The 22,590-nt window shown below is 41.4% G+C and overlaps 1 protein-coding gene and 1 long non-coding RNA gene across 2 annotated transcripts; both read left to right on the forward strand.

Annotated features, from left to right (window-relative positions):
- Positions 1-539: 539 nt before the first annotated feature.
- Positions 540-21,357, forward strand: CAPZA2 (capping actin protein of muscle Z-line subunit alpha 2). The gene is made up of 10 exons (XM_081211832.1): positions 540-766; positions 12,379-12,442; positions 13,017-13,068; positions 13,773-13,836; positions 14,797-15,003; positions 15,153-15,232; positions 16,039-16,117; positions 17,785-17,856; positions 19,424-19,486; positions 20,369-21,357. The coding sequence occupies exons 1-10, from the start codon at positions 728-730 to the stop codon at positions 20,507-20,509; spliced, it is 861 nt and encodes a 286-aa protein (XP_081067958.1). The 5' UTR covers positions 540-727; the 3' UTR covers positions 20,510-21,357.
- LOC308596681 lies at positions 837-5,399 on the forward strand. Its single transcript, XR_014012647.1, has 3 exons — positions 837-997; positions 3,862-4,301; positions 5,296-5,399. It is a non-coding gene; the product is annotated as an uncharacterized lncRNA (long non-coding RNA).
- Positions 21,358-22,590: the final 1,233 nt, after the last annotated feature.

The raw sequence follows: 22,590 nt of genomic DNA on the forward strand, positions 1-22,590 counted from the left end.
ATAATAATAATAATAATAATAATAATAATAGAATTGGGTGTCTCTATTTTCATCTGAGAAATGTTGGAGGGTGTGCAGCAACTCCTCCCTGTTTGGTGTTCCCAACCACCGAGAAAGAAGCGCCGAAGGAGCAAAAAAATCAAAGGAATAAGAAATGAAAAACCCTGAAACTGCAAAAGGCTGACAACTTGGGGAGTTGTGTAGGAGGGGGAGTGAGGAATAGAAGCTACAGAGCCAGGAGGCTGGAGCGTTACCGAAGCCATTTATACCGTCCAACATTTCTCCAATGAAAATAGAGATGTCCAATTCATTCATGTATCATTATTATCATTATTATTACTACTACCCGCCCACCTAACTGGGCTTCCCCAGCCCCAGCTTTCAACAGAGATAAAAACGTAATTAAACATTAAACGTGTTGTACGGATAGTTGACATCCCCTTGGCAGAAGCGGCCGTACCCCTCCCGGCGAGGCCGCTCTGCGCATGCCTCCCTCCGCGCCCGCGCCTCCCCCTCCCTCCCCCGCCTCTCTCGGGGACGCGCCCGGAGCCCCGCCCTTCCTGCTGAGCGAAGGGCGGAGGCGGGTAGAGCTGGGCCTTTGCCGCTGCTGCCGCTCTTCCTCCTCCTCTTGCCGCTGCTGCTGCTGCGGATTCGGGTGCCGCCGCCGCCTCTCCCTCTCCTTCCTCTTCCTCCTCCTTCTCGTGGCCGGACAGGGGAGAAAACGAAGATGGCGGACCTGGAAGACCAGCTCTCTGAGGAGGAGAAGGTGAGGCGGGTGTCGTCGCCCTGTTGGCGTGGGGGGGGGGGAGCGGGGCTGCGTCGCGAGGGGCGGCGGTTGCTGCGCCTCAGCCTGAGGGGGGCTTCCTTCCTTCCTTTCCCCGTGAAGAGGAAGGAAATGGGGCCCTTGTCAGCCGGTGGCCGGGCAGCGAGAGGAGGAAGGCGGCTCTCCTCTTCCTCCTCCTGCTGTCCGAGGGCCCTTCCCGCCGCTCCTTGTACGGTGCGAGCGCTGAAAATAGGCTCCCGGCGCCGGGCTGGGGCTGCGGCAGCAGAAGCGAGGCAGGCGGGGCAGATCCGGTGTCTGCTGGGCGAGACTCCCCTCCCCTCGGCTGCTTTCTTCCTCCTCCTCCTCTCGGCTTCCCCCTCCCCCTTCTCTGAAGGCCCGACCTGATGGGTGGAGGGGGCGGGAGGGCTAAGGGGTTTTGCCTCCTCTTCCTCCGCGGCCGGCTCTTCCGGGTGCGAATGGGGCAGGGCAAATCCCGCCACCACGTCGAGGGCTTTTGGGGTGGGGAGGAAGAGAAATAATCATAGGGTTTTTTCTGCTTCTTCATGGAATTGTAAACTTGGAAGGGATCCTGAGGATCATCTAGGCCAGTGGTTCCCAACCTTTTTTTTTTGCCATGCCCCCACCTTGTTGTTGTTTAGTCGTGTCCGACTCTTCATGACCCTCTGGACCAGAGCATGCCAGGCACTCCTGTCTTCCACTGCCTCCTGCAGTTTGGTCAAACTCATGCTGGTAGCTTCAAGAACACTGTCCAACCATCTCGCTCTGTCGTCCCCTTCTCCAACATCAGGCTCTTTTCCAGGGAGTCTTCTCTTCTCATGAGGTGGCCAAAGTATTGGAGCCTCAGCTTCAGGATCTGTCCTTCCAGTGAGCACTCAGGGCTGATTTCCTTCAGAATGGACATGTTTGATCTTCTTGCAGTCCATGGGACTCTCAAGAGTCTCCTCCAGCACCATAATTCAAAAGCATCAACTCTTTGGCGATCAGCCTTCTTTATGGTTCAGCTCTCACTTCCATACATCACTACTGGGAAAACCATAGCTTTAACTATACGGACCCCACCTAAGCATCTCTAAAATCCTGATGCCCCTCCCCCCATGACATATAATTCTTATTATTCAAAAGGTGAACTATTCACGTGGAGGAAGCCTAAAAGGCCATTAACTCGGTCTAGAGAAGCTTCCAAATTGTGCCCCACATTGTGAACCACGGATCTAGTCACAGCACTTCAGGTGGCGGGTAGGGAGGAAGAAAAATAGTCATAGGGTGTGTGTCCCCCCAAAAATTGTAGATTTGGAAGGGATCCTAAGGATCATCTAGTTGCAGCACTTGGGGTGGGAGGAAGAGAAATAATAGCAGCATCAGAGCAGATTGCACATGCAGGTCGCATGCTGTATTCAGTTGGAGCGGTATATTTTTATTATAAAGTGTGGGTCTTCTGCCCCTTCTCTTCCATGTTTAGTTCATGGGTAAATTCTGATGCATTTTATCTATATTCCCTAAGAAGGATGGGTTATTTCTGATTCATTAATACGTGATCAATTAATTTCATTTCGAGTGTGTGGCGTAAGAGCTCTGCTTGAAGAAAGGGCACCGTCTGTCTCCCCTGTTGCACATTCTAGGGCCTAGTCCTGTTAAATCGGGTTTTGAGGAAGGGTTGGTTGGAGTGGTTTGTGCTTCTTTATCCCAAGCACTGAGTAGCCGAAGGATCTGAAGCATCTGATTCTTTCTTCATTCATGGGTTTCATTCTTTCAGCCTTGCCCTACTTAAAGATGCTCTGTAGACTCTTAGATATGAGGGCTCAGTGTGACTTTGGGGAGGCGGAGTTCACATGTTACATAATAGTAAACTAATGTTTGCCACCAAGCATACTTGTGGATCCATCTTTCTGGCAAGTGTACTTGTAGCATGTGCACATGTTTACAACAGGTGTCTGTCACTTGCTTCTACTGTACTTTTAGATTTCCGTTTGAAGTTGCACCTTAAAATGGAAGTTCCTCCACAGTACAGAGGACGCTTGGGTTGCAGACATGATCCGTGCGGGATGCATGTTTGCAACCTGCAGGGTTCGCAGCCCGCGTCTGCGCATGTGCGGGTTGCGATTCAGCACTTCTGCGCATGCGCAAAGTGTGATTTAGTGCTTCTGTGCATGAGCGACTGCTGAAACCCAGAAGTAACCAGTTCCGGTTCTTCCAGGTTTCAGCAGTCCGCAACCCCAAAAAACACAACCTGAAGCGGGCGCAACATGAGGTATGACTGTATCTGGAAAGGGTAATTGTGAGTCTACTTTGCAATTGTCATCTGTAAGAGGGGAATCCTTCATTTCTTTTAAAGGCATGATAATTACTATAAATGTCAATTCCTTATTATTGAATTCCACTGTCCTATAGCAGGGATGTCCACCCGGTCGATTGCAATCTACTGGTCGATCGTGGGGTGTCCCTTGTTGATCCTGGTCGATCGCATGATCCTGATCAATCTTCAAACACACACACACACACACACACACACACACATACACACAACTTTGGCTCATCCTTCCCCCAAAAGCTCAACAACTTTGGTCCAACCAATGGGTAGATCACTGCTAGTTTGTTTATAGCGGGAGTAGATTGCAGTCTCTTGGAAGTTGGATGTCCCTGCCCTATAGTTTAAAAATGTGTACCTTTATTTTCAAGAGAAAGTGCTAGGCTGAGGAACAGCAACACATAAGTGGCTTGCTCACTTTCGTCTCTCCATTTGAGCTCATATTAACTGCAGTTGAAAATGCAAGAGATTTTAGAGCTATTGGATAGTGGTCTAAATAACAAGACAATGATGCACTGTTTACATTGTCTTTAGGTATTACACTATCACTTTCCTATCATCAAGTTTTCAAGACAAAGCTAGCTACAGAAAAATGTGTAGGTGTTCATGAAAAGCTTTTTACAGCTTTGCATCTTAATACAAGAAAATTCTGGTGTGCAAGGAGAATTTTTTTTAAAAGAAACTAAAATAGCTTAAGTGACTCTATTTCCTGTGGGTAATTGTGTGCATACAGTTCAAATGAAATTTGTTGAGTCTTAAGTTCTGTTTTCAGGTCTTATCAAGACATGCAAGGAGGTCTCCCTTCTCTAACATGGTCTTCAATGGCAATCCTATGCCACCATATACTTCAGAGTTAGCCTTATTGAACTCAGATCGACTCAGTATAAGATTTGGCTGCGTAAGGTATTCTTTCATGTTGCCTTAAATTTCTAATGATATAGTTGTGCTGTGTAGTTCTGTTTACATGCACCCCTGCCCTGAGTAAGGAGGCAATGCAATGCCTGCTTACAGAAATCACTTTCTTTCAGTAATTATTAGCTAGACACAACCTTCTTATTAGGTTGAATAGAATAAAATAAAAGGAAGTTGCCTCATAATTTCTTCCTTAATGTAATAGATTTATGTCATGTTAAATCTGTTACATCTTTAAGTGCCACAAGGTTGTTCTCGTTACAATGGTAATGCTTCTTACTCTCTTGTGTTCATTATCATGTTGATAGCCAGTGAGTCCTTGGTGACTCAGTCAGGATTTTAGTGGCCACATTTTGCACTAGCTGTCATGTCTGGAGCACCTTAAAGGGTAGACCCTTGTAGAGTGCATTACAATAATATAACCAAAAGTCTGCCAGAGGGTGGATCACTGCCGGCAGGTCATTGCAGTCCATGAATGGCTATAGCTGGTGAACTAATTTATTGAAGGAAGGCACTGAAGTGACCTGAACCTGCAGTGGAAATGCTGGAACCATGAATGCCCCCAAGCTATGTACCTGATCTTTAAAGGAGAGTGCACCCTGTCCAGAATAGGTAGTATTCCCTATTGCCAGGTACAATAACCATTGGCCCACAGCACCTCTAACCTGATTCAGCTTAATTTATTTAGCCCTCCAGCCCATCACTTACCCTAGACAACAGTCAGCACTTGTACAGCCTCACCTGATTCTTAGAGCATGGATGTAGAACTAGGTGTCATTGTCATACCAATGGCAACTTCCCTCCTACAGCAGATTCATATATATGTTCAAAAGCGTGAGGCACCCCACATCAGAATTGCCAAAGGGTTGAGCAGAAGTCTCCCAGCTATCTCAAAATGGAAGGTAGGAGTGACTCACCACTGCACCATGCCTTCCACTCGCAAATCACTGAGCATCTTGAGGAGGATACATCGTTGATCATATCAAAAGCCACCTGAGAGATGGAGAACCAACAGGGTCACACTCCCTTAGTCTCTCCCAACACAGGTCATCAATTGGTGCCAAAAGTGTGCCTGAAGCTAGATTGGAATAGACTCAGATGATAATACAGTTCCTCAAAGCACATCTGAAGTTACATAGTAACCACCATCTCACGCATCTGGCCCCAAATGTACGTCACCAAGTAGAAAGTGCACCCCAGAACAACAGAATTATCTTTCATCTCTCTTGGTTCAGTCTTGCTCTAGAAGATTGGACATTTGCTCTGTCATCACACGGTCCCTAGTGCCAACTAGTTTGCTTTGTTTTGTGTTTAGGGAAGTAGTGCAAAAAAACATTAATGAACATGACCAGTTAGCGATTGCTTATTAACCTAAGATTCCAGTATATAAATAAGCATGATGAGGGAAGTATGTATAAATAGAAACAAAGAAAACCCACAATAAACCCTGCATAGGTATTTTCTGTAGCCTTCTCAGAATTCCGGTAGATAAATGCATATGAGACAGAAGCTGCAGCAAGTGAGAGGCTTGGCAATTGTTTCAGCAATATATCAAGAATACTTACATTTTCATTTGGAAACTGAATTATAAATTTCTCTGCTTGGCTGAAATGGAAATAAGATGCTGTTTAAGAGAAGCAGTATTTGACTTCTCTCCAAATTAGTAGAGATTTACTTTGTATGGGATATTCTCTGAAAACTGGGCTATGTTAGCACTCAAAAGCTACATTGCTTGCTCTGGAGAACCCAGCTCCTGGTACAAGGCAGTTTTCATTTGAGATACTGCTTTATTATGAATTTTCCTTTTCCTGGTTCTAGGCTAGTTCACTTGTTTTTTTGCCTGCTACAACAAAATATTAGTTCAGAATTTAAAGTTCTGTAACAGACAGAAGTACACCATTGAGGAGGATTTGTCTTATCAGTGTAAGAATGTTGACTTCGATTCTAGGATAAGTGAACAAAAGAAAATAGAAGGTTTCTTATACCTTTCTTTGGCCTACCTGAATCCCACTGAAAAGTCTCTTGGGCGGGGGCGGTCTTGAACAATGCGGAATGAATGGGGCTCAGGGACTGCTGAGGAAGTGGGGAGTTGACCAAAGCTGAACTGCCTTTCACTCTCCAGTAGAGTCTCTTCTTTGGGAAGGGCAGTAGATCAGCAGTAGAACGTCTGCTTTGCATTCAGAAAATCCCGGGTTCACCTTCCAGTATCTCAAGTGATGGGTGAGAGAGACCCCCCAGTCCGAAACACTGGAGAACCACTGTCACCTATTGAGCTAGGTGAACCAGTGCTCTGACTTGGTATAAGGCAGCTTCCTCTGTTTATATGCCACATGGTTCTGGAAAGCCACTCCCATCACTCTCTGGGAGAGGCTATTTGGGAGGATAAAGGCAGCTGCAGAGGCAAGGAGACTGGAGACTTTTCTTCTGTGAACTTTTCTTCCATTCATTTACCTTAGTATATTATAAGCTGTCTTCGCTGTACACTTCTTTAAAAGGGGAAATGCAGATGCATTGAGCAATAGTTAAGGGTGTGCTTGATGGAAAGAATTTGAGGAACTTCCTGTGTTTCCGAACTTGGGGCACCACTTCGATTGTATACTAAATTTTCCTGCCTCTTCAGATTTCACTGGCTTGGTTCAGGCATAACCAAGATTTGTTTGGGAGGATCAGGAGCAAATCCTGTATACCTTCTCTCCACTTTCACGTTTGGCTAAATGAATAACTTCCTGGTTTTCAGAAACGATAGCTGTGATTACATCTGAACTGGAAGACCACAACTTGCTTACGCCCTGTAAACCAGGATTAAATTGTGGAGGGCTTGTTTGTTTATTTGAGGGAATCAAAATAGTGCCCCTATAAATAATTTTCATGAAAGGGCCTTCTCGGTAGTGGCGCCCGCCCTGTGGAACGCCCTCTCACCAGATGTCAAAGAGAACAACTACCAGACTTTTAGAAGACATCTGAAGGCAGCCCTGTTTAGGGAAGCTTTTAATGTTTGATGTATTACGCTATTTTAATATTTTGTTGGAAGCCGCCCAGAGTGGCTAGGGAAGCCCAGCCAGATGGGCGGGGTATAAATAAATTATTATTATTAATGCAGGCACTTTGATTACAGTCTCAGAGTTCCATGCATTAGGACTACCATGTAGAGGCTGTGCAAAACCCTTCTTGGAAGTCCAGTGGTACTTTGGGTTACAAACGCTTCGGGTTACAAACACTTCGGGTTACAAACTCTGCTAACCTGGAAATAGTACCTCGGGTTGAGAACTTTGCCCCAGGATGAGAATGGAAATTGCGCGCTGGTGGCAGCGGGAGGCCCCATTAGCGAAAGCGCGCCTAAGGTTAAGAACAGTTTTGGGTTAAGAACGGAACTCCAAAATGAATAAAGTTCGTAACCCAAGGTACCACTGGATTTCTGTTCTTGAACACTTCTACACCTTAAATTTTAGAGTGCTCCTGAGTGAATCCAGTGCCAACCACTTCAGAGCATCCGAATGGATAGGATAACTACCAAAAGCAGCACATTTGGTGCCATATTTAAATAGCGCTAAAGGGAAACCATGCTTATAAATCAGCAGGAGTGCACTTTAAGGTTTCTGATTGTTTATTTGTAGTCATAGTCTTACGTGTCCCCCACTTAACATCTTATGATGTCCCGCACCTGATGTCAGGCAATCAACAAGTAGGCATTGTGGAAGGAAAATGATTCTGCAGGCCAGATTGGGAGGCCTGGTGAGCCTAATTAGGTCTGTGGGCTGGATGTTCTCTGCTTGGGACTTCTTGCCTTCATGAGTTGTGCACCCTGTTGTAGGAAACTTGACAGTGGCCAAAATCAAGGTGAAACATGCATACCATGTTTTTACATGGCATGTTGCCAGTGCTATAGACTTAAAGATTCCTACACTTTGCAGATACCATAGTGAGGAACCTTTGCATATCTTCCATCAGCATATCCACTCAAGGGTTATGAAGGGAAGGATTGGCCATGACGGGCAAATTGCCTTCCAGGAAATCTCATTTCCCATAAATGATCTTACTGAGGAATCCCAGGGTTTCTAGAAAATGGATATACAGTGGTACCTCGGGTTACATACGCTTCAGGTTACAGATGCTTCAGGTTACAGACTCCGCTAACCCAGAAATAGTACCTCGGGTTAAGAACTTTGCTTCAGGATGAGAACAGAAATCGTGCTCCAGCGGCACGGCAGCAGCAGGAGGCCCCATTAGCTAAAGTGGTGCTTCAGGTTAAGAACAGTTTCAGGTTAAGAACAGACCTCCGGAACGAATTAAGTACTTAACCTGAGGTACCACTGTAGTTTGAAAAACACTGTGCTTATTCAAAGACTGCAACAATTACATTTTCACAAGGTCTGTTCAGGATTCCCAGGAATTTATAAGTGTCTGTCATAGAGCATTCTTCCTTTGGAAACACCATTACACATTTTCTTGCAAGCACTGCTATTTGATCCGTTTCAGAATCCATTTCCAGATTGCTGACTGGAGCAAACTATTTGGTTACTAGAAGAGGTAAAATTTCAAGTCTTCTGTGTTTCGGTTTAAAGTATTATCTGAATAAACGCAACATGGCAAGTATGGCAGGGGGAAGAGAAGTGCTATAAAAAGGGGGCTGATAGAGATAAATGGTTAACTGTATTGCTGGTTCTAGATTCAGGTAGGTAGTCGTGTTGGTCTGACGCAGGCGAAATACATTTTTAAAAATCCAGTAGCGCCTTAGAGACCAAATAAGTTTGTTCTTTGTATAAGCTTTCGTGTGCATGCACACTTCTTCAGATACAAAGATTTATATTGCTGGTGTATTTGCTATGTAATGTTGTCATATTTAATGTGAGATGGTCCGTGTGCTTTTAGGAAGGGAGAATTTCCACCACTGTAGCACTCCAGAGCTGTTCTTGCTGAAATTCTGTGGAACTACAGCAAATGTAACTTACCTGTCCCATGTTGAATCTGACAATTGTATGAGCTTGGAAGATATATAGGGTACCTTAACATAACTGAACAAACTGCAAATGTAAAATTTGAGTATAGTTTATTGTATCATTGACCCTCCAGTTCTTGACCATTGCTTTTTATTTTGTTGACATATTTAATAATTTCTTCCATAACAGATCTCAGGTCATGGTTTGATAAAATTAAATTTAAAACAATACAATAAGGAAACCGAGCAGCTAAAACAATGGCTGTATTACATTGCAAATTGGATTTTTATTTAAGTCTGAGCTGACAATTAATGACCCACAAATATGCAAGAAAATAACCATGTTTTAACTTGACACCAAAACATAAAAATAGTTGGCACCACCAGTGATATCTCAGAGGGGAGGACAGTCAGAGTACCACCATGGGGAAAGCCCTTTCCTGCATCCCCACAAAATGTGTGACTCCTAGATGTGGGACACAAAGAAGAGCCTCCCCAGAAGATCTTCAGACGGGTGGGGAATTTCCAGGCCAATCTTGACCTGTCAAACCATTTCCCCTCGCATCGCACCCATCTGCCAATCTGTTGGTGTAATTTATAATGGTGGGAGGCTGACGTTTAATTCTGTGTTGGGTGTGCACACCTTTTCCCAGCAGAGGAACAGCAGAATTTAACCCCAAGCGGGGTTAAATCCTGCTCGGCTTGGTTGTGTGCTCCTGTTCCCATTTTTTGAAGGCACCTGCTGTGCGAGGGACTTCTCCTTTGCGCAGCCAGTGCTTGCAACATGCAGCCTCCCGCCAGCTGATGAGAAGGAGAGAAAGAAGCACTTCCTGGCCCTATGCGTAGGCTTCTTAAAGCGCCATGGATATGGCTGGCAGTGCCACTTGCACTGTGGTTCCCTGGCTGGTTGGCATTTGGGAACACCGCACAGGGGCTTTTGCCAGGTATGTGGGGCAACCCACATACCAATCATGTGATGTCATAACAGGGTGGTTGACCTCCAGAGCCAAAAAGTCTGGGAAGGACTATATAGTGAGACGTGCATCTTCATATATCTTGGTCTCAAGTGTTTAAGAGCTTTGCGAGTCATTACTAACAGCTTGATCTCAGACCGGAAGTGTTGTGGCAGCGGCACAAAACAGGTGTCTCATAGCTCTGACAAAAATGATTTTTTCAAACAGTGCCTTTTTGCGATTATGAAAGGAGGCTTTAAGATCCGTTTTATTGGGAAAAAAACCTTTAGTTCTGAAAGGCTACATTTTGAAAAGATTTCCAAACTAGGTGGCACAAACTAGGAGGATTACATTTTGCTTTGTGTGACTTTTTGGGTTTTATTGTTACACGCAGTTCATGACCAAATCCAGAATTTCTTAGATACTGAAGGCTACAGTTCTTAGTATAGCCATATATAATGTAAGACATGGACAAAAGATGCAGCATTTCACACGTTTTGTAGCCAATCAGCTCAAGATTGAACTTCTTTCTTTGATGTAATCTGGCTGTTCTCCGAGTAGTTTGAGGAGGCAGCATATGACCAACCCGCTTTTCTTTCTGATATGGCATGAGTTGCTCAAGACAACTCAGTGAGCTTCATGGCTGACTGGAAATTGTAAACCACCCACAAGTCAAATATTGTGTTTACCGCACTGCGTTGACTCTGGTGACCTAGCTATGTGTCATGAACTATATGTTAGCATGCATTTCATGTTCAGTTGTAAAGCAGGGGATGGTTAGAATGCAGAGTGTAATGCAAAGAATCAGAAGGCAAGAAGAGGATGCAACTTTTCTCCTAACAGAGCCTGCTTCTGGCTATGATCCTGGCCAGAAGAATAGCAGGCCAGGGGCAGTGGGTTAGGGTACGTGGAAGTTCTGCAGTTTGCATTATCCCCCACCCCATGTCCCAGTTTATATCTGGCCAACCCCTGTGCTTGAAATTGTTCTATTTTGTTTATATCTCCCTGAGATCTTTTCTTGCTGTCTTTTGATAGTCATGTATTTTGTTGATTCTTATCTAAACTACTGTAGCTTGACTTCAAGAACTCACAATGGTGCTGATGTGCACATTGTCATTGCCTTATATAGGCATGTACATGCCAGGTTTTTTTTTTTTTTGCCTTAAACCAAATCAATTTCCGTTGTGGTCATAGTCAGGAAGGCTAGTGGTGAGAAGAGCATTTCAGTTTATGTCATCTCACATATGCCTTGAAAACACACACACACACCCTACATGCCTGCTTTTAATATTCAAGAGGAGGTAGAATAGTATGTTTGCGACAAAGTCCAGATATCATTCTTGAAGAAACAACACACGACACATGACTTTTGGGTTTTTAGAAATGCCACCCTATTATCTTAACTATTTCTTTTTAAATGCAAAGTAATTACTATATATGAAAGAGCTGTTTGAACATACTTGTTTTTAACGTTTTTTAAAATAAAGCCTTTTTATCATACATGCTAACATGTCTTCTCAAAAGTTTATTTCATTTAAATGAGAGGGACTTGTTCCCAAGTAATGCTGAGGATTGCAGCCTTGGTTGTATTAAGCTGAAATCAGTTGGGATTTTGACCTGTATAAATCCAAATCCAAATGAGTAACACCTTGTAATATCAATATACTATTATGCACTTGATGCATTTTTGCCCTTGTCTTCTGAGGAGCTTTGAGTGTTTTATAAAGGTCAGTAGTTCAGACATTCAGTATGGAAGAGATGACTTAGGAGTGATAGCAGTGCAGGAAACCATCGGTTGAAGCAGCAAAAAGTCAGTCACAACTCTAGACCTGCCCAGGCTAGCTCATCCCTTAAGCCAGAGTTGGCCAAGATTGTGTCAGGAGACAGAGCTTCTCTACGTCTCAGCAGAAAGCCAGTCTGCCTTGGAAGATGCCGTAGAGAGATTTTTGAAATATTAAGCTGTGTACAAATACTTTTAAATAAATATGTTGATCATGCTTCTGGCAATTATTTAGGACATGCTTTTTAAACACTAATGTTGGTGAGACTTCACAGAACTACGTCGTGTTTCCTATTCCAGAAGATAGTCCTCCAGCTATGCCTCAGGGATTTTCATGCTCAGTGAAGTTCAGATTGTTACATTTTCTATTACATTTCTGTCTTTAATAGTACCTTTGAGAAGGTTTTGTGCTGGTTATTTTGTGTTGGAAATTCATTGGTCTGGTTTGACCGTAACAGGCAGTAGAAGTACTTCTTCATCTCGCAGAGCATCTTGCACCACCTATTTTATGCTTCCTCTTCTAAATTAACTAAGCCAAACATCTCTCTTTAACACAAAACTTTGCATTCTAAGGTGGTATTAGGATGTAATTTGGAGCTCAGTTATTTTCCAGTTAAATTTTTTAAGTTATTAAAGAATTAAATAGATTTCTCCCATTTAAAACTATCCTATGATTACTGTATGATATACTTCTTGTTTCCATTTTAGGTGCGCATAGCAGCGAAATTTATCATCCATGCTCCCCCGGGGGAATTCAATGAAGTCTTTAACGGTGAGTTTTCATGCTACTTTCTAGCTCTCATGTTGATGGTTTCAGTTACCCTTTATGGAGGATTTTAAAAACAAACTTTTGAAAAAAAAACAAATCAAGATGACACTTAGGAACTTCACATTGCTTGCTCCCATGTTTCCTTTTCTGTGTCTATTAATATAATTTCAAGACTGTTAGAAGAGTGTTCCACTTCCTGTTTTAAAACTTATCAGCACTTTTTGCCTAACTTTTGTCAGGTGATCCCCCTGTTATATTACATAAAGTAGCTCTAACATCACTTGCTACTGCTAGAAATCATTGCCAATTCGTTTCTTCTGTGGTTGGCATTGCAGAGTTATAGCCAGTTTGGGGAAAATTCCAGGAGCATTAAATACCTACTAATTTAATGCTAGGACCCAGGAAGTTGCTATTTTCCATCTCTGAACATGGCTGGTACCCTAAAACTGACAGTATTTTCCCACGCTTTATCATGACTGGCGTACGTGGTGTCTTGTAATAGATTACTTCCTCTCGTGGAAAACATGTATTTTCCGATTAGCATTTTCACCGTGTACTAATGCTCAGTATTTTTCAGATGTTCGATTGCTGCTTAATAATGATAATCTTCTCAGGGAAGGAGCAGCTCAGTAAGTATCACCACCATTTATTGCTTCTTTCAATGTGTTAATGCTGAACGGATGCATTTATGGGCAGCTTTTAATAGGTTGTGTGAGGATGGGATAGAACTGTCCCATCCCCCCGCTTTTTCATTGTGTTCCTTGCTGATTGGTGCTTGCTCTGAAAGATTCAAAACAGCCTTCTCCCAGAAGTAAGACATATGTACACAATATGACTTTTTAGGGAGGGCCAGTGATCCCAGCCCCTAGGCCAGCAGCAGCAGGACTTAAAAGGGCAGTGTAATCACTGCTGCATGCATAACCCTGCGGCTCACACTGACAGGAGTAGATAAGGGTGAAGAGGCAGGAAAAGTATGTGATCAGATTTTATTCTGCATATAATGTGTGAATGGTGTTAAAGATCACTGGGAATCCAAAGGTTTGTGCACATTATGAGATTTCTGCACCAATAATCAACCTATATCTGTTAACCAAATAAAATTAACTTTGTCAAAATTTAGCACAAACTGGATTTATTTTAATAAAATTCATAGTTTTATTATACAGGAACACAACCTCTGAGCCCCTTAACACAATTTGAAGATTTATTAAGCACAATGGATGGAGGAGGCGGAAAGGATTAGTTTCTAAATTGTACTCTATATCGCTTGATGTTTCTTAATGTTGCAAAAAAAATATTTTTACTTGAAGCTTCCTTTCTTTGTCTTTTTCAGTGCATTTGCACAGTATAACTTGGACCAGTTTACTCCAGTAAAACTAGAAGGCTATGATGAACAGGTATGACTATGGTTGAATTTAAGTTTGGTGTAATGATGGGTGGGCATGCTCAGTGATCATTGGGCTATGTTGGGGTTGGACTCTTTAGTATATACATACATACATACAGAGAGAGAGTGAGAGAATATGTATAGTTCACAGTATAGCCCCAAGAGGCTTTCAGAGTAGCTTATGAACGATTCTCAAAATAAAATCACACTCAAACCTAATGCTAGAACAGAAGTTACATGGTGTCTATATGAAATCAGTTCGTCATTGGTGTCATTCCATGCAGTAGCTCCCACCCAAATCCTGAGGCAAGGGAGTGAGGTTGAGCAGCTCAATCTTGCTTTTTACTACCACCACCACTACTACAAATCTTGAGTTTCCCTCTAGCCAACTAATGCCTCCCTTTTAAAAAAAATATATTGTTATTAAAGATTTCTTAGTTTACAAAAATACTTGCACTGTCTCTTTTTTTAAGTTGCGTTTTCTACAGATCAGTTTCATTTGTTTTGAGGCATGAGTGTTACTAGTATCTCCTTTTTGTGTGTGTGGTGCTGTATAACTCATGGTGCTGCCAATGCTCATGAGGAGACACATTTACCTCTGAACTTCAGAGATAAAGCAAATGATTAAATATATTAGTTTACTCTTTCTCAATGCACTGTTGTAATGACAATCCCACAACTTTATCTTGGTTTTTAAAAGAACAATGTGTCTTTCTTTTCTAAAAGTACCACTTTATAAAATGAAATGTAGAGTTTTTGAAGAACTGTATTGAACTATTCTGGTTTCTCAAAGAAACTAGAATTCCCAAACTAGAATTTGAAAACCAGTGTAATGTATAGAGCTGCTGTGCCATGTCTTTAATTAAAATGTACAGTGCTACAATAATTTTTCTAACGTTCCATTCTTTTATTTGATGGTGTTACCTGTGTTTTGTATAGTCTTACAGTTACCTTTAAACTCTTTGTGCAGGTTTTAATAACAGAACACGGTGACTTGGGCAATGGAAAATTTTTGGACCCGAAAAACAAGATCTCTTTTAAATTTGATCATTTAAGGAAGGAGGCTACTGATCCAAAGCCTCATGAAGTTGAAAATGCAATTGAGTCATGGAGAAACTCCATAGAAACAGCAATGAGAGCCTATGTGAAAGAACACTATCCAAGTGGTGTTTGCACAGTAAGTGTCGCAGGATCTAGAAATTGCTTGGGTGGGTTAAAACCATTATTTGATCTGTTGGCTTGAATTCAGATATACGGGTGGTATACAAACATAATAAATGAATGAATTTAGACCGTGGCATAACTGTCTTACATTTGTGTTACAAGGTGTATGGAAAAACAATTGATGGGCATCAAACAATTATTGCATGCATAGAAAGCCATCAGTTTCAAGCAAAAAACTTTTGGTAAGTATCATATCGGTCATCTGTAAATTGGTTTCTTTTCTATTTTATTTTGCTTACCCCATTGAAAGTTATATTGGACTTCTGTTTTCAGCATATTCAGTGTTTAGAACCTATATTCATGGCACTAAAGCTATAGCAAGGGTTTGAAAACTCTGGACTGCAGACAACCAACCAGTAGTCTACAAGCTTCATTCAGGTGGTCCACAGTATGCCTGCAAATATACAATCAGAATTCATGCAGCATTGAGCAAAAGTCATATAGCATTGCAATTGCTATAACAGTAGAGAAACTATTAAGTAGTTCACCACCAAGACCCTTGGCAATTTTCAAGTGATCTACGAGGGGAAAAATGTTTTGGGAATTACGGAGCCATAGTATTCAGATTTCCACTTTTGAGCACAATTACGCTCTGTAAAAATGAAAATGGGAATGTATTTGGAAAAAATATTTTAGACAAACAGTGGGTTTGTGAAAAATGTCTTAAGATACGTTTCCAAAATACACAGGTATGGGAAACTATAAGTATTGCAAATTTGCAGTACTTATTTACTTAGATAGGAATCCATTCCCAAAATGTATTTTCAACACATTGGTTGGTTTTATGGATTTCGTCTCCTGTGCATGGAAATTGTGTTGCAACTTTCTGCATATTGTTTACAAACTAAGTTTTTCAGTTTACACAATTTGCTTTCAATATCCCATCAAAGCATCCTTTTTCATAATAGTTTTTAAATCTAAAGGACGTGAAACTCAATATTTTTATTCCCCACCACGTTTGCTTACCTAAAGTTTTATTTCATTTAAGGAATGGTCGTTGGCGGTCAGAATGGAAGTTTACAATCACTCCTTCAACCACTCAGGTGGCTGGTATCTTGAAAATTCAGGTAGGCTGTCTCTAATTTACAGTGTCTGATTGATAAATCTCAAGTAACTCCCAGAACACTTTCTTTTTTAAGGTTTACATTCTTCATCAGTGGTGATTGATGGTATTCAACACAGCTTACAAATGTATAACATAAATCAAAGAAATGATTACACAATAGCAAATCAAAATTATTAGTAGCTTCCTGGGATGGATTAACTAAGTGAAATTATCAAATACTAAAGCATATTGTGTCAGAGCTATACAGTAAAACACAGCAAAAGCAGCAATAGATGCATTAGGAAACCACTAAGTGCTGTCCAGAACTAAAAATAAACCCAGTTTACACTCAGTCAACCAAATTTCCTTGGTGTCAGCCAAACTTTCTAGGGATGGATTTCTATAAATAGGGTACAACCATGGAAAATGTCCTCTTTGGTAGTCGTCCAATCACTGCCAAAGGCAAGAGTGCCCATAGAGAACATAATAAGAGTAGTGACTAAGTTGTGATGCTCCAGGTATTTGTGGGCTCTTGATCACTGGCCCTGCTGGCTGGGGCTGATGTTTCTTGAAATATGAACAGCACCTGGAAGAACTGAAGTCAGATACATCTGGCCTTCCGTGATAATTCAAGTAACCAGGCAGATTTATTTGGAAGAAGTTGTATTCTAATCCCAGTCTATTCAGGACTTTATGGCTGAGAACCAGTACTTTGAGTTCTGCTGAAACAAGTTGTTACATAACCATTATAGTGATGATTTATCAGTGAAACAGTACAGTGGGACCTCACATTACAGACGCTTTAGGTTACAGACTACGCTAACCCAGAAATAGTACCTCAGGTTAAGAACTTTGCTTCAGGATGAGAACAGAAATCGCATGGCAGCAGCGGGAGACCCCATTAGCTAAAGTGGTACCTCAGGTTAAGAACAGTTTCAGGTTAAGAATGGACCTCCAGAACGAATTAAGTTCTTAACCTGAGGTACCACTGTAATTAAAAGCCTACACCTTGAAGTTCTAAGCATTTATTCCGCTAATCTACTTCTAAATAAATTGTTGTTACTATTTTCTTTTAAGTATGTAAAGAAAGAAAGGCAAAATCAGTAATTTTGGATATCAGGTTTTTCAACAAAATCTTCCCTTTACACTCCCTCTCTGTACACTCTGAACATATATATTCTGGAGTTTCAAAACCCTCTCCTTACTTCCCTCATCCCCCCCCTCCCCCAAAAAGAAATGGAAAAAAAGCTAGAAGTGAAACAAAAGGAGCAAACAATTGAATCTGTGGTCCATATTATTCAAATAAAACATGCACTCTATTCTGTGCAGAAACTCATGGAAAAAGAGACAAATGCAAACACCTCAGTCTAAAGGTTGTGTTGCTTTGTTGAGAGAAGGTTTTGTCAGTGGAGTGGGAAAGGGAACCCGTTTAGGGCTTAGGGGACCTTATAGAGCAGACTTAGGAGATGCATGAGGGACTGCAGGGGAGGGGGAAATACTGAAAGGGCTTCCCTATTCAGCTGATAGAAGAAGCCTTCCATCAGCAGAATGACAGTGTTGGGTAGAACCATAAGTGCTAATTCTTACGCAACTGTGTTTTGAATGGGGTGTAATATTGCTCACTCTTCCTAATACGCAGTCCTGCTTTCCCTATGCGGTAATCTTTATCCCGTTTAACTTTGTACGTAGGTTCATTATTATGAAGATGGAAACGTTCAGCTAGTGAGTCATAAAGACATACAGGATTCTCTAACAGTGACTGTGAGTATCTTTCTTTTGTAGGAAACATTTTTAATTAGTCACATAAGGTGGAATCCAGAGTTAAATGTATATGTGACAAGCCTAGTTTCCCCTGAAAATTTGCTCCCAGGGGCGGAGGCTCTGCTTAATAGGCTATTTAGTGGTGCAGATTGAAGGGAGGAGTCCTCAAAAAAACAGGTGATGGCACTTTCTATGTGTGGGAGTTATTCTTGTGGAAAGGTGCCTGCACCTCGTTTTCACGGATTCCCCTCAGACCCCAACACCATAATACAACTGGTTTTGAAAGCCCCGTTTCTTAAAATAGGGGGGGAAACCAGATAGCCATGAAGAATGGGGTGCTCTGTTTGAGAAACGAAATACAATGCCCACTTCAGTATGCGGAACTAGATACATTGGTGTTTTTTGGTTCATACCTGCACGATCTATGGAATTCATGCTCGGGAAATGAAATGGCTTTTCGGATGGCTTCATTTTGATGCAAAACTAGCCCAAGTAACAAGACTTTAGTCTATTAAGAATGCTGTGAATTGGAGACACAAATCAAATCCATTTGATTTGGAAACATGGTGATTAGAGGAGCATCGCTAGTGGAATTTACAGCTTCTAGAGCAGGCTTCCTCAACCTCGGCCCTCCAGATGTTTTTTGAGACTACAATTCCCATCATCCCTGACCACTGGTCCTGCTAGCTGGGGATCATGGGAGTTGTAGGCCAAAAACATCTGGAGGGCCGAGGTTGAGGAAGCCTGTTCTAGAGCCTTAGTATTGAGTTTAAGTCATAGCTGCTTCAGGAGCCTTGCTGGAAAACTAAGCAAATCTCTGAAACAGAATGAGAGCTGTGCTAAAGTACCATGGTCAGCTGTGACACTTGTGTCAATACTCTTTCTGTGTCTTTACTATTTTCCAGCTAGTGCATGGTCCTATGTTGGGGCAAAGTACATAATCAGGCTCTTGTTTGGCAGATCAAATAGTAGAATCTCAATACAAAATCTGCCTAAACCAGCTCTAGCCTTCTATGTTAAACGTATGCATTCTAATACGTAATGCAGAAGGGGCAGTTGGCTCCTTGTTTATGAGCTCAAAAAATGGAGCTTTAATGAGTGTTGGATTCCTGAAACCTCAGTAAGAGAGTTGACAACCTGCATAGAGCTGTCCTCTGAGTGACAACAAGCTGGGGAACAGAAACCGTAGTTGACTTGAGCTTCCCTTCCCTTCTCTGACTTGTCTGAAAAAGATTCTTGACTCGCTTCCAGAAGGGAAGTTTAAAAACTGCAGAAAGTCCCACAAGGTCCACTTCTGACTAGATGAGAAAGCATAGGAATTAGTACTGAGCTTGTAAGCCACCAGTAAAAAACCTCATGACAAGCACCCCCACAGATGACACCTGTGTTTTGTAGATAATACTGACAGGTTACAGGCTTGTTGCAAAACACACAGAGAATGTGTAAGCCTTTGAATAGTGGGGGGAAACCTCTGTAATTGTTCATATTCATTACAATGTCTGAAATTACTGTCTTCAGAAGATGATTGTTTCAGTGCAATATTTTAAAAAAATCCCCTTTACCCTAGAATGAAGCCCAAACAGCAAAGGAATTTGTAAAGATCGTAGAGGCTGCAGAAAATGAATACCAGGTATGTAATAAGTCTGCAACATACAGTGTAGTTACTTTCCTGAATCTTTTTGACAATGTTCTCACTACAATATGTGTTCAGGAGCAGCCAGAAAATGGGTGGATATCCTTAGTGGCAGAGAAAGGGCAAAGCTTTGCTGGGTATGTACCTTTCTATACCCACTTAATAAACGCATATACACCCTCTTTCCGAGGATTTCAGAATGTGAGTTCAAATACTTGACACTCAAAAGGCCACTTCAAGTAATGGGCATTACTATGGGGCCTTACTGCTTTTTAAAGCCTATGGATAAGGTTGTTTCTGTTTTTAAATAAATATCTGTGGTTGTAGAAAATGCTTGTCTTAAATCAGACCTCTGAACTGAAAACATTGTGTAGTCTGCAACGAATTTCAAAATTTACTTTTTGGGCATACCCATTTAGAATACAGCTAGTTTTGTTGATGGGAAATGAACCTGTTCACCCCAGACATTGTGTTTCTTTTTCCTGGAACGGATTGAGGAGTTGCTTGGTTCTGTTCTCTTCCCCCTCCTTGTTTTCTGTGTGATGAAACCAATTCAGTTTAACACAGCAAGGGCATGTGTAATTAATTCATAAAAGCCAATAAACAGGTGTGCATTTTTTAAGCGAATATGCTCCCCTCTCTGTATTTTCTTTTGTGCCTTCCATAGTTGAAGGATGTCAAAAGTAAGATTTCTAGCTAATTATGTTATCCATATTTAATTACACCATCTGAAGCACATGTGTTTCTTATATCAACGTCGAAATAAGTTCCTTCAGATGCGGGCTGGTTTAGTTTTTGCAGGTTAGTTCTTGTTGTATCTGTTTTCACATCAAACTGTGTATTTCTATAATCTACATGTTCTTTCTTTTCCGTGAACAGACTGCTATCAGCGAAAATTATCAAACTATGTCGGACACTACTTTCAAGGCCTTACGACGACAACTGCCAGTTACTCGCACAAAGATTGACTGGAACAAGATCCTTAGCTACAAGATCGGGAAAGAAATGCAGAATGCCTAAAATGAAGGTTGCAAAGCTGGATCCTTTCGGTGTCCTTGTATACAAAATTAAAGTGATTGCAAAGGTATTCGGAATTATTAAAGTCACCCAGTCAGCATGGGCATTTGCCGTTGAAAATCACTGTACGTAGTTTGGTTAGAACACAGGCTTAGCTAATTGACCATTTTACTTTGTCCTTTTGTTTCTCCTTTAAAAGGTTACAAAAAAATCAGTGTAGCTGAAAATGTTGAGAGCTTCTGATATATTTAGACTTGTTTTATAATGATGACATGCCTATAGTTTTCAGTTCAATTAAAAACAATTTGAGAAATGTTTTTTTGCATCCGGTGATCACTTGTTGCTTCGCTTTCGTGCAAAGGGCAGCTTCTAGAACACAGTTCCCTAGAACAAGTTTTTACTGGACATCACCAGTTTCACATTCAACATGGATTTTAGCCATGTGTATTGTTGTAGGAATAATTATCCCTCCACTGTATGAAAGCCTGCAGAAAGCATTCTATATCCAAACCTTTTCAGTTACTTAGCTAGCTAGGTGTTAAGTTTTGTTTTGTTTTGTTTTTTTAAGAAAAAGGCCAAGGTCTAATGCTGTTTTTAAGGTGTTGAAATTAAACATTAGTGCTTATTTTGGAAATGCATTTAGTGCTCTATTCCTGACAGCTGTTCAAATGAGATCGGATTCCATCAGTCCTCAAGTTAATTTTACCATGCAGCCACAATTGTATTATAACAACGCATATTGTAATATATATATAATCCTGTACTCGTTACTGTGTCTGCCAGTTTTTTTCTCTTGGATTGAACTGTACTAAAATTCAATGTGACATTAAAAAATGCAAATTTTCTATTTACTTATGATTATTATTTCGAAACAAAAATGAGCTTAAAGAGCAAGGGGCAGAAGATGAAAATAAATCAATCCTCAAATTTGGGGGAGGGGGCCTGTTGAAACAACAGTCTTCTGGCAATGATGAAAAATCATCAAGGTAGGATCCAGATGGATCTCCTGGGAATCCACCGCCCAATCTGGTGCCTTCCAGATGTTTTGTGATGTCTCTGTCATCAGCCCTGGCTGGGGTTGATGAGATTTGTAGCCCAGCAACATTTATGATTTTCTCAACTTGCTGTTTATCTGTGCACTTTTTATCCTCTGCTTCCTTAAAAGCACCTCAGTGTGAGAAATGGATAGGACCATTTTTTATTTTGCTTTCTTTGACATATACATTTGGTCAGATACAGGGCATAATTTGGAAACGCCTTGGGAATTCCCCAAAGGAGGGGTGAAGGAAAGTTGAAATGAGGTGCAAAGGTATTCTGGAGCAAGTATGGCTGATTATCCCTCTTGGTCATCCACCTTTGGCATTATTTCCATATGTAAATAATGCCCATGACTAAAATGTGCAGCAAGTTTTATGCACCAATGGAAGATTCAGCCTTCTCTTAAATAATGATGTACTACATAGAAGCCTTTTTTGAAACACAATTTCTAAAACCTGTTTAGAATGTGTAGCATAGGATATGGTGTGGAAAATTCCACCAGGTGTGTGTTTGAGCCCTTGGTTGTGCTCGTGTAACGTAGCTCCAAGTTACCAGTGTCTAGGAGTATGAACTTTTCAATCCACCCCCAATCCTTTATTGCTGCAGGATAAGTTAATATTGAATGCATATGTTCCCAGGACAAGAGAATAGAAGAGGCATGAGAATCTATGTCTACATTTCCTCTCCTCGTAGGTGATGTAAAACAAAGAAAACATTCCAATTTACAGATACTCCTAATACGGCATGGATGAATAACCTGCTGTTAGGTAACTAAAATTTTAGCAGAAGTGTTTCACAGAATCAACAGCAACACAGCCCTGTATAGCGTTACTGATTATGAGTTGTTAAGTGTTAGCACACTACTGGCAAACAGTGATCAGCAGTGAGTATGCCAGGTAGATTTTCTGCAGTTTTCGAGGAGGGGGTGAACACTTGTTTCTTTCTCATGCTTATTGTAGGGAGTAGCTTACCTAAACAGAAAGATAATAGAAGAGGAAATACTTATCACAGTTGAGGTGAAGCAACCAATAACCACTAAGCTCATG

This window comes from Podarcis bocagei (genome assembly GCF_964188305.1).
Source record: "Podarcis bocagei genome assembly, chromosome: 10".
Taxonomy (NCBI): Eukaryota; Metazoa; Chordata; class Lepidosauria; order Squamata; family Lacertidae; genus Podarcis; species Podarcis bocagei.

Coding starts and splice junctions, on each gene's coding strand:
- CAPZA2 (XM_081211832.1), top strand. CDS start 728: ATGGCGGACCTGGAAGACCAGCTCTCTGAGGAGGAGAAG. Junction 16,118..17,784: donor CTGGTATCTTGAAAATTCAG/GTAGGCTGTCTC, acceptor CTTTGTACGTAG/GTTCATTATTATGAAGATGG. Junction 17,857..19,423: donor AGGATTCTCTAACAGTGACT/GTGAGTATCTTT, acceptor CCTTTACCCTAG/AATGAAGCCCAAACAGCAAA.